The 27,259-nt window shown below is 34.7% G+C and overlaps 1 protein-coding gene and 1 pseudogene across 2 annotated transcripts in view; one reads left to right on the top strand and one right to left on the bottom strand.

The window, feature by feature from the left end:
- The window catches only part of Atg3 (autophagy related 3), a 28,034-nt gene extending 1,592 nt beyond the window's left edge, over nucleotides 1-26,442 (top strand). Inside the window, exons 2-12 of one of the 2 annotated variants that reach the window (XM_028785235.1) lie at nucleotides 1,993-2,034; nucleotides 5,997-6,046; nucleotides 8,829-8,899; nucleotides 10,428-10,535; nucleotides 14,044-14,093; nucleotides 17,058-17,139; nucleotides 21,333-21,367; nucleotides 21,498-21,653; nucleotides 22,337-22,464; nucleotides 24,711-24,779; nucleotides 26,205-26,442. In XM_028785235.1, coding sequence (XP_028641068.1) covers nucleotides 1,993-2,034; nucleotides 5,997-6,046; nucleotides 8,829-8,899; nucleotides 10,428-10,535; nucleotides 14,044-14,093; nucleotides 17,058-17,139; nucleotides 21,333-21,367; nucleotides 21,498-21,653; nucleotides 22,337-22,464; nucleotides 24,711-24,779; nucleotides 26,205-26,286 — 873 coding nt within the window. In that variant the 3' untranslated portion in view covers nucleotides 26,287-26,442. The remainder of the gene's footprint in view (nucleotides 1-1,992; nucleotides 2,035-5,996; nucleotides 6,047-8,828; nucleotides 8,900-10,427; nucleotides 10,536-14,043; nucleotides 14,094-17,057; nucleotides 17,140-21,332; nucleotides 21,368-21,497; nucleotides 21,654-22,336; nucleotides 22,465-24,710; nucleotides 24,780-26,204) is intronic. The other variant, XM_028785236.1, reaches the window with a different exon arrangement.
- On the bottom strand, nucleotides 14,903-14,997 carry LOC114637094 (annotated as a pseudogene).
- Nucleotides 26,443-27,259: the final 817 nt, after the last annotated feature.

Raw genomic sequence — 27,259 nt, 5'->3', positions numbered from 1 at the left:
GTTGTTGTTGTTGGTTGGTTGGTTGGGTTTTTTTGTTTTTTGTTTTTTTTTTTTCCAGATGGGATTTCTCTGTATAGACCTGGCTGTCCTGGAACTCACTCTGTAGGCCAGGCTGGCCTTGAACTCAGAAATCCGCCTGCCTCTGCCTCCCAAGTGCTGGGATTAAAGGCGTTCACAACCACTGCCTGGTCTTGGAACTGTTTTTGAGGAATCAAATATATATATTCTGTAGACTTAGTTGGTCTGGAACTCACTGTGTAGCCCAGGCTAACCTTGAACTCTTAAGAGACCCACCTTCCTTTGCCTTCCAAGTTCTGAGGTTAAAGTGTTTTGCTGTCCTGCCTGGACGTAATGTGTAGCATATGTTTTTAGTATAAAAGAAAGACTTAATGGCCCCACCTTGTCACTCCTGCAAATAGAATCCTTATAGATACCTCCTAGGTGAGGGAAGGAAAAGAGAAAAGAGGAAATATCTAGAAAGAAATGATGATGTTTGGTTGAGAGATGGCATGCTTTGTTTAGATGACAGCTATGTAGTAAAGCCCCAATCCCTATAGTGATCTTGAAGGGTCTCTCTGGTTACTAGAAGTCCCAGTCTCCTTTATCTTGTGAGTACTTTGGCATAGCCTCCGTCCTTAGTACACCATCAAACAGACATTTGCTTTTAGAATTTTTTTTCCTCCCTCGGCCAGCAATGCTTTTTACTCTAGACAGCCTTATGGTTTGGTCTTTTATCTATCCTTTATTTCTTTATAGTATATTTTGTTCTTATTTCTTGAGAATTTCATACATGTGTACAATGTATTTTGATTACATCCATCCCTCACTTCTGCCTCCAATTCCTTCCAGATCACCCCCAGGATATACCTCTGCCAACTTTATGTTTTTTTGTTTTATTGTTTTTTTTAATTCTCTGAGCCCAGTCACTGCTGCCTGTATGTGTGTGGGTATAGGTCATCCATTAGAGTATGCACAACCTACCAAGAGCCACAACTTGAAGAAAACAGACTTATCTTCTCCTGGCAGCCATCAACTGCCAGAGGTTGGGAGGACTGCTTTGAAAGTATCTTTTGGACTGATACAGAGTGTGGGTGATTACCTGTACAAGATCAAGCCAATCAAAATTCTGTTGAGTTCTGGAGGTGCTAAGTTGAACCCCTAGCTGAGGAGTTATTTTATTTTAATACCACCTCTCCCCTACTTAATTTTTTTTCTTCTTCATGGTATAAAGATGAGTTTGATTTATTTGTCAGGCATATAACACATTGTCTCAAATAGTACTGTCATATAGTGGTAAATATTTGTTGAATAAATAATATTCACAAATGGATTTTTTTATTTTGTAGACTATACCACAAAAATCTTGTATGTAAAAATTTGGAACAAAAATTAGTCAATAGTATTGTTTCTTCAGAGGAGAAAATACTGTTAAAAGTTTAGTGAAACTGGACATGGTGGTAGTGACACAGTGCCTAGATTTCCAGTGTTCTGGAGGCTGAGGCAGGAAGCTTTTGAGTTATACACCAGCTTGGCCTGATTAACAAAACCCAATCCTAAAGAAAATAAATCACAACAAAAGAAAAAAGTTCTGGTAGAGATGAGAATCATGGAAAATATGAAATACTAAATGATTTCTTCTGCTGGCTTCTAATATAAGTCAGTTTAACTAAAACATTGTCTGTGATAAAGTGCTGCAACATAACTTGTTCGCCACCCAGCGCCACTGTGATCTAAATATTATCATGCTTTTTAAAAACTGTACTGATCAAATTATACTGCAAGTGATTCTTCTTAATTTATCTACATTATATGTTTATCTTTGTTAGCAAGGACCAGTGTTATTATACACAGTATATTTAGGTTTTAGTGTTTGTTTTGTTTGTTCCATAGTATATTCTTCATTGTCCAGGAGGGGCAAATATTTGTCCCTAAGACATTTTTTAGTTGAATGTGAACATGGTCTAATACTTTTATTCTTTCTACCCTCTTTAGGAATCAAAATTTAAGGAAACAGGTGTAATTACCCCAGAAGAGGTGAGTGTTGAAGATACTTTAAAGCCTTTGTTGTATTTTTACAATTATTTTAAACTAGTGCCTTTTCCTCTTTGTTAGAAAACCTCTTTAATTCTTTTAGTAAATTACACTTAGGTAACTATATTAATTAGGTTAAGAGAATTTCTACTTCCCTTAGCAGATGATATAGAACATCTTTTCACTTTGTTGCTTCTCATATTTCTCTGTAGTTGAACTCTTTGTGGAAGTGATGGTTGGGAAGGGGGAACTGAAGAAATTAGTTGTGTTTACTTATCTTTTATTGCTGTGTGAGGATGTGCCCTGCTGGCTCTGGCATTTGCTGTCTTGGCTCTGTTTAGACCAAATGTGTATTTTATGATATTGTGTTGAAACTTTGATAGTGATTTTTCTCCTATCATTTAGCTTAATTTTACATAGTTAACACTTACCATGTTTTCATTTGTCTGCTAAACAAATTGTGGTGAAAGTTAAGTACTGTTAGAACTACGGGGATTTTACCTGCTCCCTATACTTTTTAAACTTTTCTCATAGAGCAGTATTTTGAATTTCACGTCTTCATTTTATTTGTTCAACAAGTTTGTATTGTGACCTCATTCATTTAGATGGTTCACCCCCCAGACATATTTATCCCAGGAACTTCAATTTTATGAATAGCTATGTTTGTATTACATTTACTTGTTCTTAATAAAAGCAACAGATTTATTTAAAATTGATCTTCAGTTTTCACTGACAACATTATTCATTAGCAGTAAAATCATATTCCTTGTTTTGATAGAAACATAAACTAAGCTGTGTTGTATGATGAGGCTCTGGCTCTGGCTATAAATTAAAAGGCCTTAAACCAGAGAATTAACTAATCTTTCAGTTTCTAGTTATGGTGCTACTTCAGTCCAGTTCATTTTGAGGCCTAATAATGACTTGCTGTACTGATTGGACTTTTTTTTTTTTCCTGAAACTGCCTTTATTCTTAATAAATGGGATGTTGTGGAAAGAGCCTAAGGAATGTGCTTTCTAGAACCATCTGTCTAATTTTTCTTACTTTATGCAAATCAGCTAGCTATATATGTCTAGACATCATGTTTACCCATCTGTAAAATGAGGAGTTTGGAATAGAAATTCTTTGAAAGGGCTTACTTTGCTTTAGATGTCATGAGTGTAATATGTTCAATGCCAATTAAAAGTCAGTTTTGTTCTTAAGGGTCTCATTAATTTTCTTCCTGCACAGGCATTGTTAAGCTGTGGCTTTTTAATTATCTGAAAGCAAGAGCAAAGATAATCATATGCTATGCTTGCATACTTTGCTTTACCTTTACTGTGTGAATATAATAATTGTTGGCTGCAGTTTTATAGAATCAATCTGTTTTCAAACAAAAATTCATCCTAACATGAATAAATTAATAGCTTCATGAGGTATGAATTTTCCATTAAAAGAAAAGAACTAAGGCAAAACTACCTTAATTTGATACAAAGCTTGTAATGATAGGCTTGGATAGAACTTAATTAAAGGATTGAGCTAAATTAGAATGAGTCTGAGAAAAGACAATGGGAAGGTATGATTTGCTTGGGATAAATACTACCTACTGAATTGAGTTGTTAATTTGTTTCTTATTTCTGGGCTCTTACCCACCAGTTTCCAGCTCTCTTTGTTTTCACTGAGAAATGTTGAAATATTTTGGTTACAAAAGAGAGAAGGATGATACTGTATCCGTTTGGGGACAAGCAAATGCTGCTATAACTAATTTAAATAGTGATACATGAATAAAAGGTCAGTTGAGGAATAGTGTTTGCTAAAATGCAAATAATGGTTGTATCTTGTCAGATATAGTACTAACCAGTATTATGTACTGAGAAACATCACAGAAGAATATTTACTATGAGAAAACTTCTATAAGCAATTGGTAATTTGAAATTTGACTATAACATGTTATTTCACTTGTGTTTTGAAACTAGTAATAATGGCTTTTGCTAATGAGGATAGATATCCACATGTACTAAATATTGGTGCAATTCTATGGATTTTGTTTTTCAGTTTTACTTCATAATGTTTTGTTATACTTAAATAGTTACTATCAAGAGACCACTAGATAAAATTAATGTCTTATGATTTGAAGGCAATATAATTAAAAAGAATTTTCATTTTTAATAATTTATTTGGCTTACATTTTGTTAACTTGTTACTTTGATGTGTTGATAAATTCCTGACAACCACACAGCTAAAAGCAACACTCAGTGATGATAGTCCCCAAATGCATTAGATGAAAGAAGAAAGAGTTGATGTTTGGAATAAAGATGCCATATCTTAACTTTGGTGATATATCATCTTAAGTAGGGTATTTTCTGAGTGCTTATATGGCTGAATTTTACTCTCAATTGAAAATGGACTTTGGATAGATAGACTTTTTCAAAAGGTGTTGAGAATATGAAAAGTATCCTAACTTTGTGCTGTTTAATAACCCACAAGTGATAGTTCTAGGTTAGAACTATTGTGAAATAGAGGCAATTGGGAAAGCATTTTCAAATCTTTCCAGTTATTACAATGTAGCTCTACTTAGCAGAAGCTTGTTTTCTTCATTTAAAGCTAAGCGAGCTTAGTATTCTTCAGGGAGATTATCTTATATTCGTGTGAACTAGAAAATTTTCAAATATTAAAATGCTTTTCCCAGAATCTAAATTTTATTTGTAATGAAAAATGAAATCTTGGAATTACATGTGTGTGCCACCAGGTTTGGTGTGAAGAGGTGCTAAAGAGCCAGCCTAGACCCCAAATCTGATTTTGTAGATGTTTTCATAGTCTAGAACTTAAGTTCCTCCCAACCCCCAAGCCCCATGTTGTTTGTTACTATACTATAATTTTTTTAAATGAATCCTTTTAAGAATATAATAATGCTTTCTTTCAATATTGGTCCAGGGCTGGGGAGACACAGAATGCTTGTTTAGTATGCCCCAGGTTTGTTACCACCAGAAAAAAAAAGTTTCTTAAGAAAATAATAGAGTGCTAAAGAGATGCCTCAGTATTAAGATTGCTAGATATTGCAGAAAACTTGGGTGTGGTTTCCAGCAACCACATGATGGCAGACAGCCATCATTTAACTTCAGTTCCAGGGGACCTGATGCCTTTTTCTGACCCCCTTGTGGATATCAGGAATGAAAAGACATACATGCAGGCAAAACAGGATGTGCCTAGTCCTCAAGTGACTTGATGTACCAGGATGGGTTGGTACCTAGGGGGGTCCTCCCCCTTCTCAGAGGAGAGGGGAATGGGATGTGGGGAGCAGCTGTGTGAAGGGGGCCTGGGAGGAGAGGGGAAGTAAAGTGATAAGTGATCAGGATGTAAAGTGAATAAATAAATTAATTAATGGAAAGATCTAAGAAATAACATAGGAGGAAAAAGAAACCTCCTATGTATTTAATGAAGTAGGTTGACATTAGACCTATATCTGTTTTTTTAAACACCTTCCTGGAGTTTCCAGTCCTTAACAGGACTCTATTGAATTGCAAGATAGATTTTGACACTTGAAGTTCATTGTCTTCCCTTCCCTTCGGCAGTTTCATATCAGGTTTGAAACATGATTTGATGATCAAAATTGAATTAAAGATAACAGTGTTTGCCGGGTGTAGTGGTGTCTCACTGGGATGCAGAGGCAGGTGATAGGCCAGTCTGTCTACAAAGAGAGTTCCAGAACAGCCAGGGATACACAGAACATAAAGCAAAATGATAACAATGTTTTTATTTTTATTTTTCCAAAATTGAGGTTTTATAGGTGCTAAACTAAACTTTTTTAAGTTTACTAATTGAAAATCTTCAGGTTGATAAAGCAGGTTTTATGCTGTTTTCATTGTAATTGATTATTGAGTCTCAGAGTTACCCAGGGTGATCAGTTTGGTATTTTGCCATCCCGTATTCAGTGATGTTCAATGTATCTTTTCCGCTTTTTCCATATTCCTTGCAATCCCTGCAATAGTTTGTGGCAGCTGGAGATCACTTAGTCCACCACTGTCCAACATGGCAATGGTAAGTAATATTGAGTGAAAATTGCAACACTGCTGAAGCTTTAGGATTACAGGCAGTTTGTATACTGGTTAACACATGAAAAGTTGGGCGATGAGCCAGCATAACCTTCTTCATTAGGTTCTTCTACTGAAATAGTGAAACACCAAGGAAAATAAAGACTGCGGGGTCGGAGACAGTAGGTGTCATGTATTTTACTTTGCTCTATTAGCACAAAGTGTAGACATACTCAAATCCACTTAACTTCCTTTGCTAGTATTTTCTTTGTTTTTCCCTAGGTCTGATATGTGGTTCTTTTAAAAATATGATTAGGAGTTTAATAAATTTGAACATTTTTATGATGAATGCAGATATTTTATGGAGTTTATGTTTTAAGATATAATATCTAAAGATATAATACATCACAGGTGAATGTTTAGGTCCCACTTTGGAAATTGGCTGGGACTAGGCCCATAAAGAATTATGATTAATTTTTTCACTAAGATTACTCTTAAATGCTAAAGTAATTTTATCACAAATATGCTTTAGAATATATGAAAGTTTATTACTTTTTAGTACTAATAGATGAATTTTTCTCTAAAATGGTTGAACTGTTTTGTTTAGGTCACAGTTGTCTGTATATAATCAACTATTTTCATGTATATGTTGTATGGATGTTTTAACATGTATCTTGATACAGTTCTAATTATTGTATTCTAGGATGACAAGGTTATAGTTGGTTTGTTTTCTTTTTAGCTAAAGAATTTAATCACTTGAATTATTTTAAACCAAAGTTAGAAAATTATTTCATTTCTGACCTGTTTTAGTTCCTTTCATTTTTGTTTTTAACATGTACCTTGGCTTTTATCATTTGCTGTGTCTCTTGTAGGGCATTAACTCTTATGCACCAAGAAATGGCAGATTGCCAGCTTCATTTATTTATATGTGTTCATGTCTGTATTTTTGCTCTAAAATTTAAAAATCTATAGAAACTCTCTGATTTAATGAGTTCTAAATTTCTTGCTATAATTAGGTTTTGTGTATATTTATACACATACACACATCTCCATCATTTTCAAGGCAAATAAGGTAACAATAATTTGGTTAGAAGAACTTGATTTTTCTTTAATATGATAGACCCATATTTTTTATTAAGAGTGTTTTTTTGTTGTTGTTGTTGTTGCCTTAAATTATCCATGTAGTTAAGGTGTTGCAAGGCTAGCACAGTGAGAAGGAGCTGTGTATAAATATCTTTTAATAGGTATTAGGAGTTAAGATGACTATATTTACAGATTTTTTAAAAAAATTGTGTGTGTGTGTGTTTGAGTGCAGGATGCCAGAGCGTGCATGTAGAGATTACAGGATAATATGTGGGAGTCATTTCTCTCCTTCTACCTCATGGATGCCAAAGATTGACCTCAGGTGGTTGCATGTACCCTTAGCCACTGAGATACCTGGCCAGCTTCACTTATGAATTGTGATTGTTGAAATAATTAAACTGTAACTGAGAACCCAGTCATACTCCATGCTAGGGCTTTCACTTTTTTTCTGAATTGCTGGGACCAAGGAATATTAATTTTGAAATAGTCCCAGAAGCAAGTATTTGCATGCTAATGTTTGTATATATATGATGGCATCGTCTTAACTCCTTTCTTCCCTTATAACTTCAAGCATTGGTATTGAATCTGATAGTTGAGCTTATTGAAAGAAGATCATAAGGTTTATAAATAATATTCCTGGCTTTATCTTGTTCTCAAGTCTAAATTTAAATTGGGTTTAAATTGAAGAAGCTTGAAAAGGCAGCATAACTTCAAGTTTTATGTTGATACTTGTGAAGGCACCATATGCCAGCTCTGTCCTGGCCAGGTCTAGTAGATGGTGCACAGAGGACTGAACAGATTCTTCGAGAGCGGTGCCAGAGCACTCAGCCTCATTACAGTTGGTCCTGACTGTAGGAGTGGTTGAGGAAGAGTCCTACAGGCACTTGATTTGACCTGGCTCTTCCAGCCTCTTTTACTGATTGTGACCACTCTGACCCTTTTAAACATTAGTTTTCTTATTTATAAGGTGACAACAGTAGTAATAGTAGCCTTTTGAAGAGTATATTGATAATTAATAGCATGTTGGAGCTGGAGGTCCTGTAATTAAATGCTGTAACAGGATTTTGTTGCTTGCTTTTAAGCTTTATTTTCAGTACTACTATCTTTGATTCAATACCTTTTATCTTTTAGTTTGAATTTTAAACATAGTAAGTAGAGGGATTTTAAAAGTTTTTAGTGTGTAGTCATTTTACAAAGTGATAGGCTTTATGGAGAAATTTTTTTTCATGTAGCCGATATTCAGCCACTACCCCCTTACCCTCCCCAACCCATTCCTACTTCTAGGGAATAAGGAATCTTGCTAATTGTCTACTTTGTATGTAATATCATGCAACTTTTTCCATCCCTTGCTCTTATCTCATAATGAGCAGTACTTTGATATTGACTGAGAGGTATGATAGGGTACATTATGAAAGAGCTGCATTTTATTTTTGTTTAGAAGCAAGTATAATAGTTTCTTAGTTCTATTATCCTATCATTTAAGCCTAATATTAAATACTCCTTCTGTTGCATCTCCCAGTATATTTTACTCATGTTAGTATGTGCTTTTCTCTGCCCTTACTTAGTGACAGACTTCCCTAACAGTGCTAAAACAATTTCCACAGAAATACAGCCTTAACAGTCTTGAGATTTTCATGTGATATCTTCTGTTACAAATTTGAATTTTACAATATTTTGTATTTTTGTGTTTTCCACTGTTTTTAAAGGGCTACAGGGGAAGAATTGAAAATGAAAGCATATCTACCAACAGGGAAACAGTTTTTAGTAACCAAAAATGGTAAGAATTATATCACTGTATACATGTAGTAAATTTTAAATAGTATATTGAAACAACAGAATTCCATTTATAGATATTGATTCTAATTTGTGTCTGAAGTTAGGCTTCTTGCAGATGAAAATACGAAAATTTCATAAAGATTTGGGTTTTTTTTAATCCCAGTAATGTTTTCTGTTTGATTTTTACCTCTTCCTTTTTAGTTCTGTTTATCAAAAAGATTTAATTGTCACAATATGGAAGAAGTCCTTAGGAAAACTTAGATTCCTCTTAATAATTTTTTTAAAGTTGATTTCATAATCACAATATACTTAGCTGTTTAATTTTAATCTTTAGATGTGAATTTTTATGGAACATGAAATTAATTTCACCTTTGATATATAAAATCTTAAGAGTAAAGATTTTATTATCCATTGTACCATCAAAAGTTTACCCACAGGCACAACAACTCTTTTAAAATAGAAGTCATCGTATTTATGAAGTTACTTTTTAAAACATTAGAAGATTGCAATGGTCTTAAAATAACCATGTAACAATACATTGACTTCTATTGTAATTTAACCTAAACTTGGAAGGCAGATATTATGTAACAAGCAGCAGTTTTTGCAGGCATGTGCCTGTGTGCATTTTCTTGCATATAGGGATGAAAGAATGCTATCTGGGCTGCATAGTAAACGCAAGCCAGCTTGAGCTAAATTCCAGTGATTAAAATTCCAATCCGATTTCAGTGGTTAAAAAAGGCAAAATGTCGGCTCTATGGTAGAGGGCTTATTTAGTTCAAAGCCCTGTGTTTGATATACAGTACCAAAAAAACAAACAAAAAAATCCAGACGTTTTTCCTATAGTGTATGTATTTTTAAGGTTGATAATTTATATCCTGGTTGTTTAATCAGGAAATTAATGATGATATCTTGAGCATAATGTTTATATCACATGATATTGATAATTGTAGGTTTATGAAAAAATAGTACTTGTTAATACATTTATATGAAAGATTTGACACCTTTATTAGAGAGTAAAATTTAGCAGGTTATTCAATTTTAATCTGTTTATCCTTGGTAAATAATTGGAACTTAAATATGAATCATGAAATTCATATTGACAGTTACTTTAGCTTTGCATTTCAGAGGTCACCTCTACCACCTTTCAGTGTGACAGGTGGTGTTTGCATATTCTAAGACCAGAGCCATTAGTGTGAAATATTATTCATTAGCTTGGAACTGAGCACCATCATCTGGCTTGAGCTAGCTGTTCCTCACAGATCATGGTAAAGGAAGACAGAGATACTCACACCAGAGCCTTTTTACTTGTCTTCTGATAAAGCAGACCTGGAAAGGATTAATGGGGCTAGATAATGCCTTGTCTGTGGGCTGAATGTTAACTCGTACATTATCAGTCTCACTGGGAGGGAAAGGTTTACTTAATAGTGAGTTTTCTTTTCTTTTTAAGATAGAAGCCTTCTCTTTCTAATGAATTTATTATTAGTGGGTTATATACTAGTAGTTACATTGATTTTTGTTTGTTTTAATAGTTCCATGCTACAAACGGTGTAAACAGATGGAGTATTCGGATGAATTGGAGGCTATCATTGAAGAAGATGATGGTGATGGGGGATGGGTAGATACATACCACAATTCAGGTGAGAGGTGTTCAGAATAACATGTATTTAGTTTAAATTATTTTAAAGTTTTTCACAATCTTTTATAATAGGCTTGATTTAAAATTTAAGAAAGGATAAAGTACAATTTTGTCCCCAAAGTCAAGAAAGAAAAGGTAGTATCTGTTGGTTCAATTGCAATTTGAAATATTCACTTATTTTCATTATTTCTAAATAGAAAAGAAAGCAAATCTAATACAAAAAAACTGACTGTGCATATGCATTTGCTTGAAATCTCTTGTGGTAAAGCCTAGAGGAAGTGGTAGGTTCAGCATCATTTTAAACCCATCCTATCATCATTCATTCTTCTGTCTGTTTCGTGTTGTTAGGCTTTCCCCTAATCCTTCAGAAAATTTTCAGTGCTCTTCAGTAGGTTTCTCAAGGCTAGAAGATACAGGTAGCATGTCAGTAGTAAATTCCTTGTTGACTGACTAGAATGATTATTTATAGTGAGGTTTTCTCTGAAAAACTGGAGAGATACTTTATTTTCTAGTTGTATTTTATTTTATAAACATTACATATAACTTGAACCTACATATAGGGTCATAATGCACAGAGCTAAGTAGATGTCAGTATGCTTGAACTAGCAAAAATCTACAAAAAGTCGACTGCTAAAGAATGTTTACTTACAGAACAAGTAACATCATTTTCCTCTATGGGAAATAATGATAGTATTGCTTTCCAGTTTACTAAATACATATAATAAGTTCTGATCTTCATTAGAGATACTTAAAGAATTATCATTTTAAACTGTGTCTCAGGAAAAAGGGCAATACTTCCAACTGAGGCCAGTTTCCCTTGCTTCACCTCATCCATGTTTCATTGTTGCTTTTTCCCATTATTAGCCCCTGTATTGGTCAGTTCTTTAGAGGTGCAGAACCTATAGGGGTGTACAGTGACACTACTGGAAGGAGAGGCATGACAGGAGAAATGGAGCTTTCTGTCATGCTAGAGGAAAACCATGGGACATAGGAATGGATTTATTTACAGTTTCGGCTAGACCTGGAAGAAAAGATCTCTTCCTTCTCTTAAGTGATGCTATGATTGTACAGAAAAGATGAAACAAAGTCCAGGAAGTGTAATGTAATGTAATGAAATGTGATGTAGATTTAGCTCTGACATACATTGTCAGGCCTGAGCGAACACTTCCCTTCCTCATCTGTAGCCAGGACTTAAATCCTACTCTCTCCCAGGATAGGATCTCTTGTGGAAATTTTAATTTTCCAGTGAGGATCACTGCTACACTGTAATATATGTAGATATATTTTAAGGAATTGGTTTATATGACCGTTGAACTTTGCAGGGTATGCCCCAACAGGCTGGAGTACCAAAGAGCAGTTGGTGCTACAGGCAGTTATTGGCCTTCACTTCCTTTTCTCTCCTTTACTTGATTGGATGCAATTTGCTTACTTTTTGAAGGATGATTTGCTTTATTTAATAGTGATTTTAATATTTATTCAAAGTCTCTTAAAAAGTACATCACTACAACCTTTGGACTAGTTTTTGACTAGATAGCTGGCCATTCCAACACTAACCAGATTGACAGAATAGAACATCACAAGTCTGGAGTGTGACTGCATTTAGAAACATTTGAGCTTTCTTGGCTTTGTTAGGTGTGCTATACTTTTAAAATTAAGAATATTTTAAAAATCATCTTTTTGCAGTGATAGATGATATAGATCTGTCTAGCATACCTTGTTCATATCCTTGGTTACCCCTCTCACCTTTGTGTCCTTCTTAAAAAAATTCTCATGTCCCTATTGATTTTATGTGTGTGATGTCTTATCAGTATGTATGTATGCATCATGTGCACACAATTGAGTGCCTGGGAGGCCTTCCGAAAACAGGAGTTAGAAACAGTTCTTACTGACTTACCATGTGTGCTGGGAACCTAGCCTGGGTCCTCTGGAAGGGCAACCAGAAGCATCCCTTCGTTTGTTTCCTTTTTAAATGATTTCACTGAGTTGAATTAGTGTAGGCTACAAGTGGATGGACATGGGACCAGCCACCAGAGCTTGGGCAACTCACCAGGGGTACCTCCCTGCAAAACAAACAAACACAAATCTTTATCTACCTCCCTGAGCAGCCATCAACAGCAGTAGTACTCACTTGGGATGGAACCTCATGAGTACCTTCCCCACCCATGCTGTAAGCTTGATTGGCTTAACCTGTCTTGTACAGATAATCAGAGATGCTGTGAGTTCATGAGTGCATTGTCCATGTCATGTCTAGAATACAGCATCCCTCAGCATTCCTTCCCACCCACCAGCTTTTCCTTTCTTTCTACCACTTCTTCCCTGAAGTTCCCTGAGCCTTGGGGATAAAGCGTCATACTGAGGGCTGAGCACCTAGTAGTCACTTAGTCTCAGTCCTTTTGATCATCGTGAATCTCTGCATGACTGCTTCCCACTGCAGAGAGGGCTTCTCCAGCCGGTGCCTGGGAGTTGGGATTAACAGGATACTACTACATTATTATATTTTGACTGATACATTACTATATTTTGGCAGATTGATGAGGTTTCTTTTTATGTCCAGTAAATAATTTTGTATTTTTAGTTTGGCTAAGATTTGGGTTTTACCGTCTTGATTGATCATATCTATTGTAGGATGATAGCCAAACTGCTATGAAATAAAGACTTGTAGTGCTGGTCTTTGGAGTGTGCCATCTTCCATTTGTGAAGGTGAGCTTATCATCCTTTGGTTTAGGAATGTTAAAGGCATGCCAATTTTAGAATAAGAAAATATGCTGGATTTATTGGGAGCTAAATACATTTTGAATTTAGGACTTAAAATCTGTAGTGATATTAGGTACTCCTATCTTACTGAGTTTTCCATCCTGGTTAAACTGTCCTTTTGAGAACTGATAGGTGCCTGTGATCGAAATATGCAGGACTATGGTGTAGTGCTCCTGCTTATCTGCATTACACCTTTCTGTGACAAGGGACTTCTGAGGATGTACTCACCAAATACAATGAGAATAATTAGCCAAAGTCTGTCTGTCAACTTGATTTCTTCATAGGTAGAAAATGTTACTCTGTTTTACAGATGGAGTTTGTAAGGATAAAATGTAGAAATACTTGAAGTAAAAGGTCTATAAGAGTGTGATATGGTCTTACTATATTCAGATGGCCAAGGTTTTTGAGCAAATAGTATGTCAACATAACCAAAACCTAGTTTTGATGCAGGTCTAATTAAATCATAAATACAAGTCATATAATCTCTTGATCATAGTGTGTGTTATGATAAAAATTCAAATTAAGAATAGTAAATGGGCCAAGTCATGGTAATATAGATAAATTTCTATTAGAATTTCTTTGAAACATATTTTTGGAGGTACCTTTGAGATTATTTGTAAAAGTTTATTTGTAAAGATTCTATCAAGATATGCCTGTTTCAGAATTGTGAGAATTTAAATAAATGGTTTATTCACATAACTGGAATGTTTGCAGCTTAATTTTAGTTATTTTTTTTTCTGCTGAATTTTAAACAGGTATTACAGGAATTGCTGAAACAGTTAAGGAGATTACACTGGAAAGCAAGGTATTATTTAACATTTCTAAAGTCAGTGACCCTAGTTTTTGCCTATATATAAATTTTAAATTGTAACTGTTTATTTATTTTGTGTGTGTATATGTGAATGTGTGTGTATCAAGGCAAGGGTGTAGAAATCTGATGGACAGCTTGGGGTAGTTGGTTCTCGTATTCCATCATGTGGGCCCAGCAGATAGAACTCAGGTAATCAGGCTTGTAACTGTTAGGAATCACAATAAAATTACTAGTTTAAGTACACTGAATGGTTAAAAGGAAAATTGGTGAGAGGTAACCTCTGCTGATTAACAGGTGCTAATGTTATATTAGTATTACATTTTGTAGTTTATTCTAACCAATTTTATTGTTTTGTTCTTAAATTACTGGTAGTAACTTCTAAAATTCCATTTTTAGAGGTTTCACTGTGTACTTTACTATCAGCCAAAATGGTGACATTTTGAATAATCACTTAAGTTTATGTAGGTAAATGTAAGTATAATTGGGTAAAGCTTTTGTGCTAGTACATTTGAATTTGATTTAGGTTAGATATTTAAGCCCTTTTCTCAGATTGAGTGCATCTGCTTCATATTTTTATATGATTGTTTGAAATGCTATGAAAAAATATAGAATGCTTGGTGTTTTTCATTTTTTTTTTTTCTTTCAAGACAGGGGTTTTCTCTGTAGCCCTGGCTGTTTTGAAACTCACTAAGTAGATCAGGCTGACCTCGAACTTAAGAGATCCGCCTGCCTCTGCCTCCTGAGTGCTGGGATTAAAGCTGTGCTCCACCACTGCCCAGCTACTTTGCTTTTTTTTAACGAGTGAAAATATGGATTGCTTTCTTAATTTCTATTTCATCCTTATGTAGGGGTCATGTAAATGTTCTTTGTATTGTTCTAGTTTTAATATATGTGTTGCTTGTTTTTTCCCTCAAAATCTCTCTCTCTCTCTCTCTCTCTCTCTCTCCCTCTCTCACTCTGTGTGTGTGTGTGTGTTCTCAAATTTTTAATAGATCTCTTAGAGGTAGAATATTTGGCTAGAACAACTGTGTCCCCTTTGTTTTTAGGAAACGTTCCCTACATAAATTACTAATTTAAGGCCTTATTGTGTGTGAGTTTTAGTCACTGTATCTTTTGGGATTTATTACTTGGAACCTAAAGAATAAGAAAACAAAATATGCTTTGTTATTTGGGAGTGATGGCTCATTGGCCTAGGAATTTATCTTTTGATTTTTCTAATTTTTGGAAATATGACTGAGAAGAAATCTCACAAATTGTGTCGTTGCTTCAGAACATGTTGTTTATTTCGTCTATTGTTGTATCTTCTTCAGATTTGTAATGACACATGGCAAGGTAATATGGTTGGTGTTTTGTTTGTTTTGTACTGGGAATTAAAGGTGGAATCCAAGGTGCTAGGCAAGAGCTTTACTGCTGAGCTGCTTGTCTCTTTCTCTGGTGAGACAGCATTCCATGTAGGTTTCCCATGTTGGCCTACAATTTGCTATGTAGCTCAGAGAAACTTGAACGTTAATTCTTTTTGCCATAGGCTCCCAGGTAGCTGGAATTACCTGTCTTAAGCCAGCAGGCCTGCCTAAAAAATTCTTTTAACAAATACAGTAATGATTATTTTGATATTTTACTTTCTTGTTCTAAAGAGGAAGTGGTGAACTAATTTTTTTGACTATGTATATGCCTTCTGAAATTTACTATAAATAGAACTTGCTTTTTCTTTCTTTCTTTGTAGTTTAGCCTTTACAGTATTCTCCATCTGAACTCAAGTGTTATTCATTTCTACCCTGTTGTGTCAATGTCAGATATACACTGGAAAGTTCATTAAATAATTACCTAAGTACTGACGATATTTGGTTTACATTTTAAGCATAATAGAGATATATTTGATTTTTTTCTAGTGGTAAATAAGCCCTAAGTTGGCTCTCAGTGGCATTATTCTTTCTTAGACAATATTATTAATAAGGTGAATGAAAATATTATAATTGTAAGCTCTTATAACTTTGGATTAATTCTGCTAGGATATTCTTAGTAAATTAGCATAAAATAAAGCCTTATACTTTATTTCAAATTACAAATGTATTTGGCTTATAAATATATAGTTTTTCTTTAAGTTGTAAATAGGTCAACATAACTTTGGACTATCTTTTTAATACCAATGCAATGACAGTTAACAGTAAAAGTACTGTTTGGGGCTTGAGATGATTCAGTGAGTGAAGATGCTTACTGATGACCTGAATTCAATCCCCAAAACTCACATTGGTGGGAGGAGAGAACTAGTTTATAAAAATTTCCTCTGAACTCTGTATATGTGTACACACGTAAAATAAGTTTTTTTTTTTAAAGTATGTACTGTTGCAGTGAGTTTGGTTGGAAATGACTTTTAAATGGTCTCCTAAGGTGACTTTGGAGCCTATTATAATAGTCTCTGATACTTCTCGCTCACAGCATTTAGCATGTTACTTCCAGTGATTCATTTATGGGTTAGTTATTGTCATTGGTATGTGAATTTCTAGGGAACATAAACTGCCTGATTAGGTGACATTGATTTTTACTGTGGTTAGTTACCATTGTGCTCAATGTTCAGTATAAATATTTATGAGGATGGCCTCACTAATGCTGGAGTTTCTGTAAGATGGTATCTTCTGGTAATGTCAAGGCTACCTCAGTTACTCTCTGTGGTCTTTTGGTGAAATCACCTAACAGTGATTTCTCAGAATGTGCTCTCATCACTAAATGATGCACAGTTGTAAAACTATTCACAGAAGAAGCATGGGCAGACAGTCAAGAGGGAGGATACTGATTCTGTTTTCTTCACTCTGTATTACTAATGCCTTGAACAGAACCATGTATGTGACAGGCTGTCTAATAATATTTTTGAAGCAAATAAATACTGCTGATAAAAATTTCATGTTAAGTGTGCTTAGTATTGAACTAATGAGCATGCATTTGCATAACTTAATTTCAAAGGACAGTATAAAACTCCAAGATTGCTCAGCACTGTGTGATGAAGAAGAAGAGGAAGATGAAGGGGAAGCTGCAGACATGGAAGGTATTACTAGTTTAGATTGTTTTAATTCCATTAGACTGTTGATTCTAGATTATTTATACTTCATGTGGTCTAAGAATTCTTTTCTGTTGGCTTAACATTTAAGAGCATTGTGAATATTTAGTTTATTTTAAATTTTATCAGGTCAGGATAAAACTTGTTTTGATTTTATGTTCTATTTTAATGAGAAGGTGATTTTGGCAGAATTATTTCAACTAGGATGATTAGTCATAAATCCCAAAGGATTCACTAAACAGCGTCTTGTTACATTGTCTTGGCTCAAAATTCTCCCACCTCAGTCTTCTAAGTGTTAGGACTGCAGTCCTGTGCTTTTAAGACATGGAAAGATAGTTTTTTCATTGTTTTGTTTTTAAGCAGGATCTTTTTATGTAATTCAGTCTGGCCTAAGATTCATGATTATACTGCCTCAGCCTTGTGAGTGCTTTGATTACAGGTGTGTGTCACGCATGAGCAAGAGAGACTTAATGTCTATTTAATGTGGACTTTGGAGCTGTACAGAATCCCCTTTTTTTCCTTTAGATTTTGAAATAACCTTGGTTACCAAATAAGCATCATCAGCCACAAAACAACTTCCATATCTAATACTCAGGAATCATTACCACAGAAGGGGTGGAGAGCTTGTAAGAGCCAAAGTATTAGGGAGTTTGCTATGAGATTGTGTCTTCAAGTAGTGTCAGCAGCTATATCTATTTAAAGTCTCACCAACATGACTGCCCAAATGTGAGCTGAACAAAGATAACAACAGTAGACAGGCTGAGTGGGTGGAGGGAACGCCCGGGAGGCTTCAACCCTACACAAGAACACAGGCACCTAAGGAATACTGAGAGTGGGAGAAATAGTCTTCCCCAGGGAAGAACACACCAATTGGTTATTCAATACCAAATAGTCTTGCAAACATATTTTATCAGTAACATTATACAGACCTAAGCAGTTTATATTCTGTTATTTTATTTGTTGCTGCATATAACAACAGTTAATGAGAAAAGAGGCCACGAATTTGAAAGAGCAGGGTGGTATATTAATGAAACACTATTACAAAAGATCAAAACCAACCATTCTAGTGGAATAGTAGTGTATTAGTTACTTTTATATTACCATGATAGATGACAGAAGCAAGAGGGAAGATGATAGATCTATTTTGGTTCAGTTTTAAGAGTTTTCAGTTTATCATTTGTAGGAAAAACCTGGTGGAATTGACTCTGTTGATATTACGAGCATGTGGCAAAATAGCTGTTTACACAGTAGCAGGCTAGGAAACAGAGCAGCTAAAACCAAGGGCTAAGCTACAGCCTTCAGAAACCCACCCCTTCTGACTTTTTCCATAGTCAGGCCCTACCTCCTCAAGGCTTCACAACCTCCTAAACCAATGCTGCAGACAGAAACATTCAGAACAGGAAACTCTATTGGAGGATGGTGCAGATTCAAATCATAGTGGAGTGCTAGAAGTCTTTCTAAATATGAGGCTATTCAAAATTCCTATTTTATCTTTTTATACTTATTTGGTGTGTATGAGTGTTTTCCTTACATGTATGAATGCATCACATTTATGAAGGAGATTAGAAAAGAATGTTCGGATCCTAGAGTTGCCAATAATTGAGCCACCATGTAGACATAGGAAACTAGGCCCTAGTCCTCTACAAGAGCTCTCCACCCCTACAGTTTCATTAATCTTTAATAGAAATGAAATCTCAGATAGTTAAAAATAGATGAAGGAGTTGCTATCACCAACTATGTGATGACCTCCTTGTTAAAGTCAGTCTTACTGTGTTTAGTGTCTTTATTGTTTGATTGTATTAATACATCTTCTCATTTTTTCTTTCTTTATTTTTGTGACTGATTTTTCTTCCTTAACTTTCATGTCTTCCATCAGGCCTTTTATTCTTTTGCATAGCTGTTAAATACTACTAAATCATTGTTAGCCTCCATCCTGCAGATTTTTTTTTAAAATAAATGTGTGTTGAGATACTATTTAGGGCTGGAGATGAAACAGACATCTTTTGGAATTCTTGTTTTAACTAGATAAAAATACAGAGATTAGATAAAATGAAATATATTGTGTTAAATTGTTTTCAGTGTTAAGAGAGAAAGATGAAGTAAGAGAATAAGATATCTTGGGGAGTACTATTTCTATATTTTGCTAAGTTAGTCAAGGAATATATTTTGAAAATATATCTGCAATTAAGGGAGTAAACAAGCTGTTTATATTGAAGTATACTACAAAGGTTCTGAGGTGAGAACATGTGTGACTTTTATAAAGTATTCCATAGCTAGAGAATAAGAAGATAGTAGAGAGTGGAGTCAGACAGGTAACTGGGAGCCAGACGGGATGGTGTCCTAACTAGAGAGTAGAAGCCACTGAAGCAGTTTTCTAAGTAAAATGAGTTAACATTTGACCTGAATCACTGTGACTGTAAAATTGGGAGTTCTGTTAGTCAAAGTTCTCTAGAGTAGCAACTTATAGAATGAGTCTGTCTGTCTATGTCTATCTGTCTGTCTGTCTGTCTATCAATCTCTATATCTATCTATCTATCTATCTATCTATCTATCTATCTATCTATCATCTATAATGTAAAGGGCATTTATTAGAATAACTTACAGGCTGGTTCAACTAATACAACAATGGCTATCTATGAGCAGAAGGTCCCAAGTATCCAGTACTTGTTCAGTCCATGAGGATGCATGTCTCCACTAATCTTCATTGTATACCAGAATCTTGGGAGAAGTGGGCTCTAATACAAATGAAGGAATGGACTTGCTAATCAGGATGATAAGCAAGCAAGCATAAAGAAGCAGCATCCTTCTTCCCTGTCATTTATACAGTCTGCTAGCAGAAGGTGTGACCCAGATTAAAGGTGCATCTTCTCACCTCAAAGATCTGTATTAGAAGTGAGTCTTCCCTGTCAAATAACAGGAAACAAAATCTCTCACAGGTGTGTCTAGGCATTTCAGTTTTAGTTAATTCCATATTTAATCAAGTTGACCACCAAGAACAGAAGTATATTGAGAGGAAAAAAAGAAAACAGGAAACTCTTTATAACATAGACTAAATAAAGAAAAATACAAAATAATAGTAGCTTGGGCTCGGATCATAATATTGATAGCAGTGAGAAACAGAATTGTGAAAATATTTTGAGGGTGGGACGAAAGCAGTTTGATGCTGGATTAGGTATGAAATATGAAAAACAGGGTAGACAAATGTGACCTGAATGTCTGGAGAAATGCCATTAACTGAGAGTAATTACCTTGAAAGGTGTCAGGTCAGCTTTAGATATATGATTTGTAATTCCCATTAGTCATCCAGTGTTGTTGCAAAATAAAGTTTGTGTTCGTGTTACACACCCTAATCTGGAAAAAACATCATTGAATTTGATGAATTTATCTTTAATAGCATTGTGTTTGAGAAGACCAAGTCATAGGCTTGAAGTCTTTCCTACTTCTGTTACTAAAGTATTAAAAGTGCTGTTTTTTTTTTTAAGTAGATACAATAAAAGAATCAGAGTAGAAAATACTGAAAAGGCAGCAGCATCGGAAAAGTTAAGAGAAAGGCAATAAAATATAATGTGAAAGGCAAGGAAAGAAAGTGTTCAATGTGCAGGAGTAAGTTACAGTGGTTTATTAGTGGCCTCTGAGTCCACTGGGCGTAGTGAAACTGGAGCCAGTTTTAACACTAAAGAACATATTGTAGTTGGCGTGGCCAGCTGTGGTTGTTGCCTTATTTCAGAGACAAGTTTTCTAAGTAAAATGATGACATTTTATGCTGAGCAGCGTCTTTCATCCATGATTCCTAAATCATCCCTTTGTCCAGCATATGTGTGCTGCATGCTGTGTGGCTTCCATTTGTCAGCATCTCAGTTAGATCATGGCCATTGTCATGGTATCGCCGTGCTTGTGTTCAAGAAAGGTTTATTTTACTTAATAATGGCTTCAGGGCACTTTATACATTTGGGTATGTTTGAGAGAGTCTGGAAAGTACTTTAGGTGAGAAGGTGAAAGCCCATTTGGTAAGAAAATAGAAAATCTTATACCGAGGTTGTAAGTTCTGTGGTGTGAACAAATCTGTGTATTAAATTTGAAGAAGAAGAAGAAAGATGATAATACATCAAACTAAACAGATTAAAGTCTTGATACATTAAGTTTAATTCAGTTAACTTTTTTCTTTTTCTCTTTTATATAAGAATATGAAGAGAGTGGATTGTTGGAAACAGATGAGGTTTGTAAATTTGATGTATTTTTAAGATAATTTTTATGACTGAACTTGGGAGTTAGTGTTTTCAATAATGACAATAGTCTTTTAGAATAGTTTGTAATGGCTCTAAATTTTTTTCATTGTTGTGTGACAGGCTACCCTAGACACAAGGAAAATAGTGGAAGCTTGTAAAGCTAAGGCTGATGCTGGAGGTGAAGATGCTATTTTGCAAACAAGAACTTATGACCTGTATATCACTTATGATAAATATTACCAGACCCCACGGCTATGGTTGTTTGGCTATGATGAGGTAAAGTAGAAAGAAATAGAAACTAAATACTTTAAATTGGTGGATTTAATTCAGATTCTTTATTTGATCCATGAGTGTATATGGTCTTTTAAATTTTTGAAGTAATTTTTTACAGTTTTATAATTATTGAACTTGATTCACATTTAGAATAAATTATTCAGTGTGACAGTACTAAGTATTAAATACAAATAATATGTAGTATACTGACTCCTGAGTCTTCCTCTAAGCTTATTGCTTCAAAATTTGAGAAGTTGAACTCTGTATAATTCTTTATATTTTGTCAGGATACATCTGTGGAGTATGTAAACATTTACAAACTGGTTATGTCAGATATTATTTCCCTTAATTTTTATTTGGCTAATATTGGACTAGAGAATAATTGAAGTAAGATCAAGTCATTTAACTTGCCATTTTATGACTTGTTAAAAGGAAGTAAAAAATGAAGTGGGCCTAAGGAATAAATTCTTAAAATTTAAAAATGTTTGGCATGTATAAACTTACCTATTTGTGGCATCTTTTCAACATTACAGAGCCTGAATGTTCAGAATCCTTTCTCAAACAATCTGGTCATTCTGAATAATCTGAAATTTTAAATTTCAAGCAATATTAGAGAATTAATTTTTATAAATAGTTGTAGGCGACAAGCTTCAGGAGCAGCTTCACAGCGCTTTTTTTGCTTTCAGCAGCGGCAGCCTCTGACCGTTGAGCACATGTATGAAGACATCAGTCAAGATCATGTGAAGAAAACAGTGACCATTGAAAACCATCCTCATCTCCCCCCGCCTCCTATGTGTTCAGTTCACCCATGCAGGTCTGTGTGTATATGTTTGTGTATGGGGAAAAAGAGAGCGTGTGTGTGTTGTTTGTATGTGCCAACTTTATGAATTTATTATTTGGGGATATGTAAACATCGGTAACAGAAAATTTTACTTTATAAGCAAAATTCTCTTTCATCTTTAGAAATGTTCTTCTTTTGCTTGGTTAAATATTCAAGAGAAAGGACAATAAATATTACCGATTTATTTTAAATGTAGTACCATGAATTTTATTTTGGTTTTCTGTGTTTAGTTATAGATTAGATCTGTTGATCATTCTTGTGTTATCAGTAGCTTAGGCAGCTTGTTGTAACTCAGCACTCCTCCTTTAGACAGGGTGTACAGTGTTGCGAGTGCCTCTTTACATGAATATGGAGTATAAGCCCTTCCTTTAGGAAGGCTTTCGTTACCCTTCTCAAGGCAACTGAATTTTGAGCTTTGACATTCTCTCTTTGTCAGTGTGTTTTCATGAGTCCAAGTAAAGTCAAGCTGAACCAAGATACATGACTTGTCTCGAATGTTCCTTACAGAAAAGCAACATGCTTATTTCTTTGGATTAGTAATTTATTATAAGTAATATTCATGATATACAGAGAATGCTGATAATCTATTGAAAAATTAGATGAGAATTTTTTTTTTTAAATTTTGTTTAGGTGAGCATGGTAGGTTACACTTATAATCCCAACACTCTTACTTGGGAGGCTGCGGCTGAGGCAGGAGGATTGCACATTCTAGCCCATCTTGGGCTGCACAGTGTGTACCAAGGCTAAAAACTGTTGATGTGTCATTTTATTTTATGCAACCGTTTTATTTGCTGAATTTCTTATTCCAGGGAAACCTTGCTTCCACGTTTCAGCTTATTTATGTCACGAATTTCACTATTCATTAGGATCTCATTGCTGTTGTTTCATGTTCCGTTTTCTTCCCGTCTGCCCACTTATGTGCACTATGCACAAGACTGGGCTAAGTGTGGTATGTAGGAGACTGACTCTGCCTTCCCTTTCTCTGTAGTGAGAGCAGCCTATATAATAAGCATCAGGTGGTCTACTTTTAATTTTCAATTATCTAAAGCTGATCATTTTTTGAGAGTCAATATGTTATCAGTTTGGAATTTTAATAGGTTCTAATTGAGTGGAATATATGTCTGTGGCATAAGTTTACTTTATTGAGAAGAAGAGATAAGTACCTCATAATTACATTAAACTTTTTAATAAAACAAATGATTATTAAATGAAGTAGAATGAGATAATATATAAAAATCTGAGGCCCTGTAGAAGAAATGGGGACATTTTTAGGACTACCTTGGACTGTGCTAATTTTCGAAGGATCTTCCTCTGTGTAAAGGATTGTTCATAAGAGCTGAAATAGCATTGTACAAATTAGGGAATGTATGAAGAGCTGTTTGTTTTGTATATTTTTTTCCCCTTTAGTTGATGTCACTCAATTTACATCATAGGAGAGATTTGAATTATGTGTGTGTCTGTGCATAGGACAGAATCTTGAGATAGTACTGTCTTCATGTAAACCCAAAGTTTTTCTTTAAGTAGAATCAGATAAATAATACTCATTAATACAGAGGGGCTCTGATTCTCAGCTTTATTGAGCTTTTCAGCTATAGTTTTTTTCCCTACGCTAAGTAAATATTTAGACATTTAAGGAGTTGGTGTGATGGCTTATTGGTAAAAGCTCTTGCTCCACAAGCCTGGAACCTACTAGGAAAGGAGAGAATCAAGCCTGAAAATTGTCTTATGACCTCACATGTTCATGGTGTGGTATGCACATACATACACACACACACACACACATACACACACACACACACACACACACACACACTGTACCAATAACAAACATTTAAAATCACAAGATTATTGGGGGGGGGTCTCATAGCTTTTTTCTTTTTGTTTTATATTTCATACCCTGTTATTTATGTTTCCAGAACAAACAACCCCAGCTTCACACTTAGCATTTGGAAGGATTTTCCCTTGTGGCTTTCTGCCTCTATTATCAAAAACCTAACTGATACTATTGAGTTTATGGTGATGATTATAACTTTTAGAAATCCCTTTCAGTGGAAGTGTTTTCATGGCTCAGCAATTGACAGTATATTTTATAGTTCAATTTTTCTATATTAAAAAATTAACTTGAGCAATTACAGTATGCTTTTTAAAATTTTGTTTATAAGTAAAACCTATTTTGCTCAAATTGACCCATGCTAATAAGATTTGTTTTCTGCTTTCAGGCATGCTGAAGTGATGAAGAAAATTATTGAGACAGTTGCAGAAGGCGGGGGAGAGCTTGGTGTTCATATGTATCCTTACATGTATATGTGATTGGTGGCAAATGGCTCCTACAGATTTTTTTGTTGTTCATTTTGGAAATATAGTGTAACTTTCATAACAGAACCTATAGTTTATTTTACCTCCTCATGTATGGAAGTTCTTGTGAAATTTAATTTCTCTAGGATGTGTTACACTATGAAAAGTAGTCCACACTCAAGTGATTATACTCCGTGTGTGCGTGTGTTGGTGTGTGTGTGTGTGTGTGTGTGTGTGTGTGTGTGTGTGTCTCCATGCGCACGAGTCACTTTACCTTGTTACAGAGGTAATGTTTTAGCACAATGTGTTTCCATCAGGTAATGGTAAAGTTAAGGTTGTATCAACCTTAGCCCTTCTTGAAGCAAAGAATTCAAGTTAAACAGGTTAATTGAAAGTAAAGTACAACTGTAAATTTTTCTCATGTGGAAAAGTATCTTCTTTTGGCTTTTTTGCTCAGTTTGGGTGGACAGGAAACACAAATGAGTATTACTGTCCAAGCAGTTTGCCGCATCTCTCTGAGATGTGTGCATCCGTATCGGGTTCTTCAGAGCACTCACAGTGAGCAATGACATGCCAAGTCAACTGAATTAAATTGGACACAGGTTTGTATTGAGTTTTGTGATTTATGCCATTCAGTGAGAGACAGGGGTTACTCATACCTTAAATAAATGTATGATAACCTGTGTGTTGCTAATAAAACATGTTCTGAAGAGGAACTTTGGGTTGATTTGTAATAGAAACAACAAGATTTTTTTCAGTCCATTAAGATTTATTTCTGGAATCTTGATGTACATTAACTTTCACATTTATTTCTATGCTGAAGGCTAGGTAGCAGCTTGGAATGCTATAGGTGGTTTATAATAGTTTTCCTATTGAAAACTAAGTAAGCTTACAATGTTTCTAGGTACAAAAAATTTCACCATTTTATTAAATGAAAATGGTACAACATAGACCATTTTATGGTTGTTAAATGCCCCTTATGAATTCAGAATACCTTATGAAGTGTTTGGATCTGATTTGTTTTTCATTTGCTATGGTGTTTGCATACTTGTTTCATTTTAAGTTCGTATAAATTCTAGAAAATTTGTAAGCAGTAAAGGGGCAAAGTAAATGAATAAGTTTTATACTTATTTGAACACATTAAAGAAAACATTGCCTTATAAATATCATGGTAATTCAACATATATGAACTTCTCATTTAGAAATTTTAAATTTGAATATTGGAGCAGATAGCCAGTCAGTCATTTATAGAGCACCTCTCTTAAACAGATACAAAATTTCTTGGCTAGGCAACTTTTAATAGACTACTCAATATAAGATTTTATCATATTTCTGATAAATTAATAAAATTGATAATTATTATGGATTTAGAACAATACTATTTACAAATCTTATTTTCCTTAGCTAAAGACATTCAGGTATCTTTTAATTTTTTTGAAATTTGTTCAAGCTGTCATTCCAACAATAGAATATGACTACACAAGACACTTCACAATGTAGTGGAGGGGATATAGAGTCTATCCTAATTACTGCTTCTGATTTTTAAAGAATTAATACATAGATGTGACCATTGACCATATTTACCAATAAGAATAATTTCTCTAATAATGGGACTTATATGTTTATGCATTAAATAAAAACTGTTCTACTACCAGCCTTATTTGTTTAATAAAAATGTGTGTGAAGAAATGTTTTCATTTCCTATCAGAAGGTTATAGTAGGATTTCCACTGTCAGAAGATGATTGCAGAGTAAGGATGCTATTGAACATCTACAGTGTCAGAACTAGCTCTAGAAAGTATTCCATGCCAGGCCGGAATGTGTCCCTCCCTATCTTCCCTACTCCATTCCCTGCCTTGTCCTCTCCATACATCTGTTCTGTGCTTATAGTTCATGTTTCTGAAGTGCTAACTGCATGCCATGAAGCATGCTCAGAAATATTACCTGTTTCCTGATGTATTGGCATCGCCTAGATTACTTTTTATTAAGGATATAGGGTTATACATAATTGCCAATAGAATAGTGAGATTTGAAGGGGAACTTTAGTTGTATTGTATCAGTTTATAGATCTGAGTCTGGGAGCTTAAAAAGCAGATTTTCCTGAAGCAACATACTTTAAGCTGTCCAGATCTTTGGTTTTGTTTTTTGATTTGTTCTTAACCTTTGCCTTAAATCCCTGCATTGCCTCTCAGTCACTATCTTAGTCCGTCTAAAATGTGATATCTTACCTTGTCTTCCATTTTGTTTACATCATCTAAGAATTTCCCCCTTAACTTTTAAAAACTTTTGAAAATGTCATGCAATAGGCCATGTATTTTGATTTGACTTCTCTTCCATATCTCCCTTTGATTCCCCACCCTTCCTCCAGGACCCTTCAACCTGTCTTCATCCCAAAATCATGTCTTCGCTGTCATCTTTATTATTAATAACCCTGAATCCACTTAGTACTGACCATATTTGAATAGATGTAGGCC

The sequence above is a fragment of the Grammomys surdaster genome, unplaced genomic scaffold (assembly GCF_004785775.1).
Source record: "Grammomys surdaster isolate TR1022 unplaced genomic scaffold, NIH_TR_1.0 125167, whole genome shotgun sequence".
Taxonomy (NCBI): domain Eukaryota; kingdom Metazoa; phylum Chordata; class Mammalia; order Rodentia; family Muridae; genus Grammomys; species Grammomys surdaster.
Note: the sequence above shows the minus strand (reverse complement) of the source record. Positions and strands in the feature narration are given on the sequence as shown.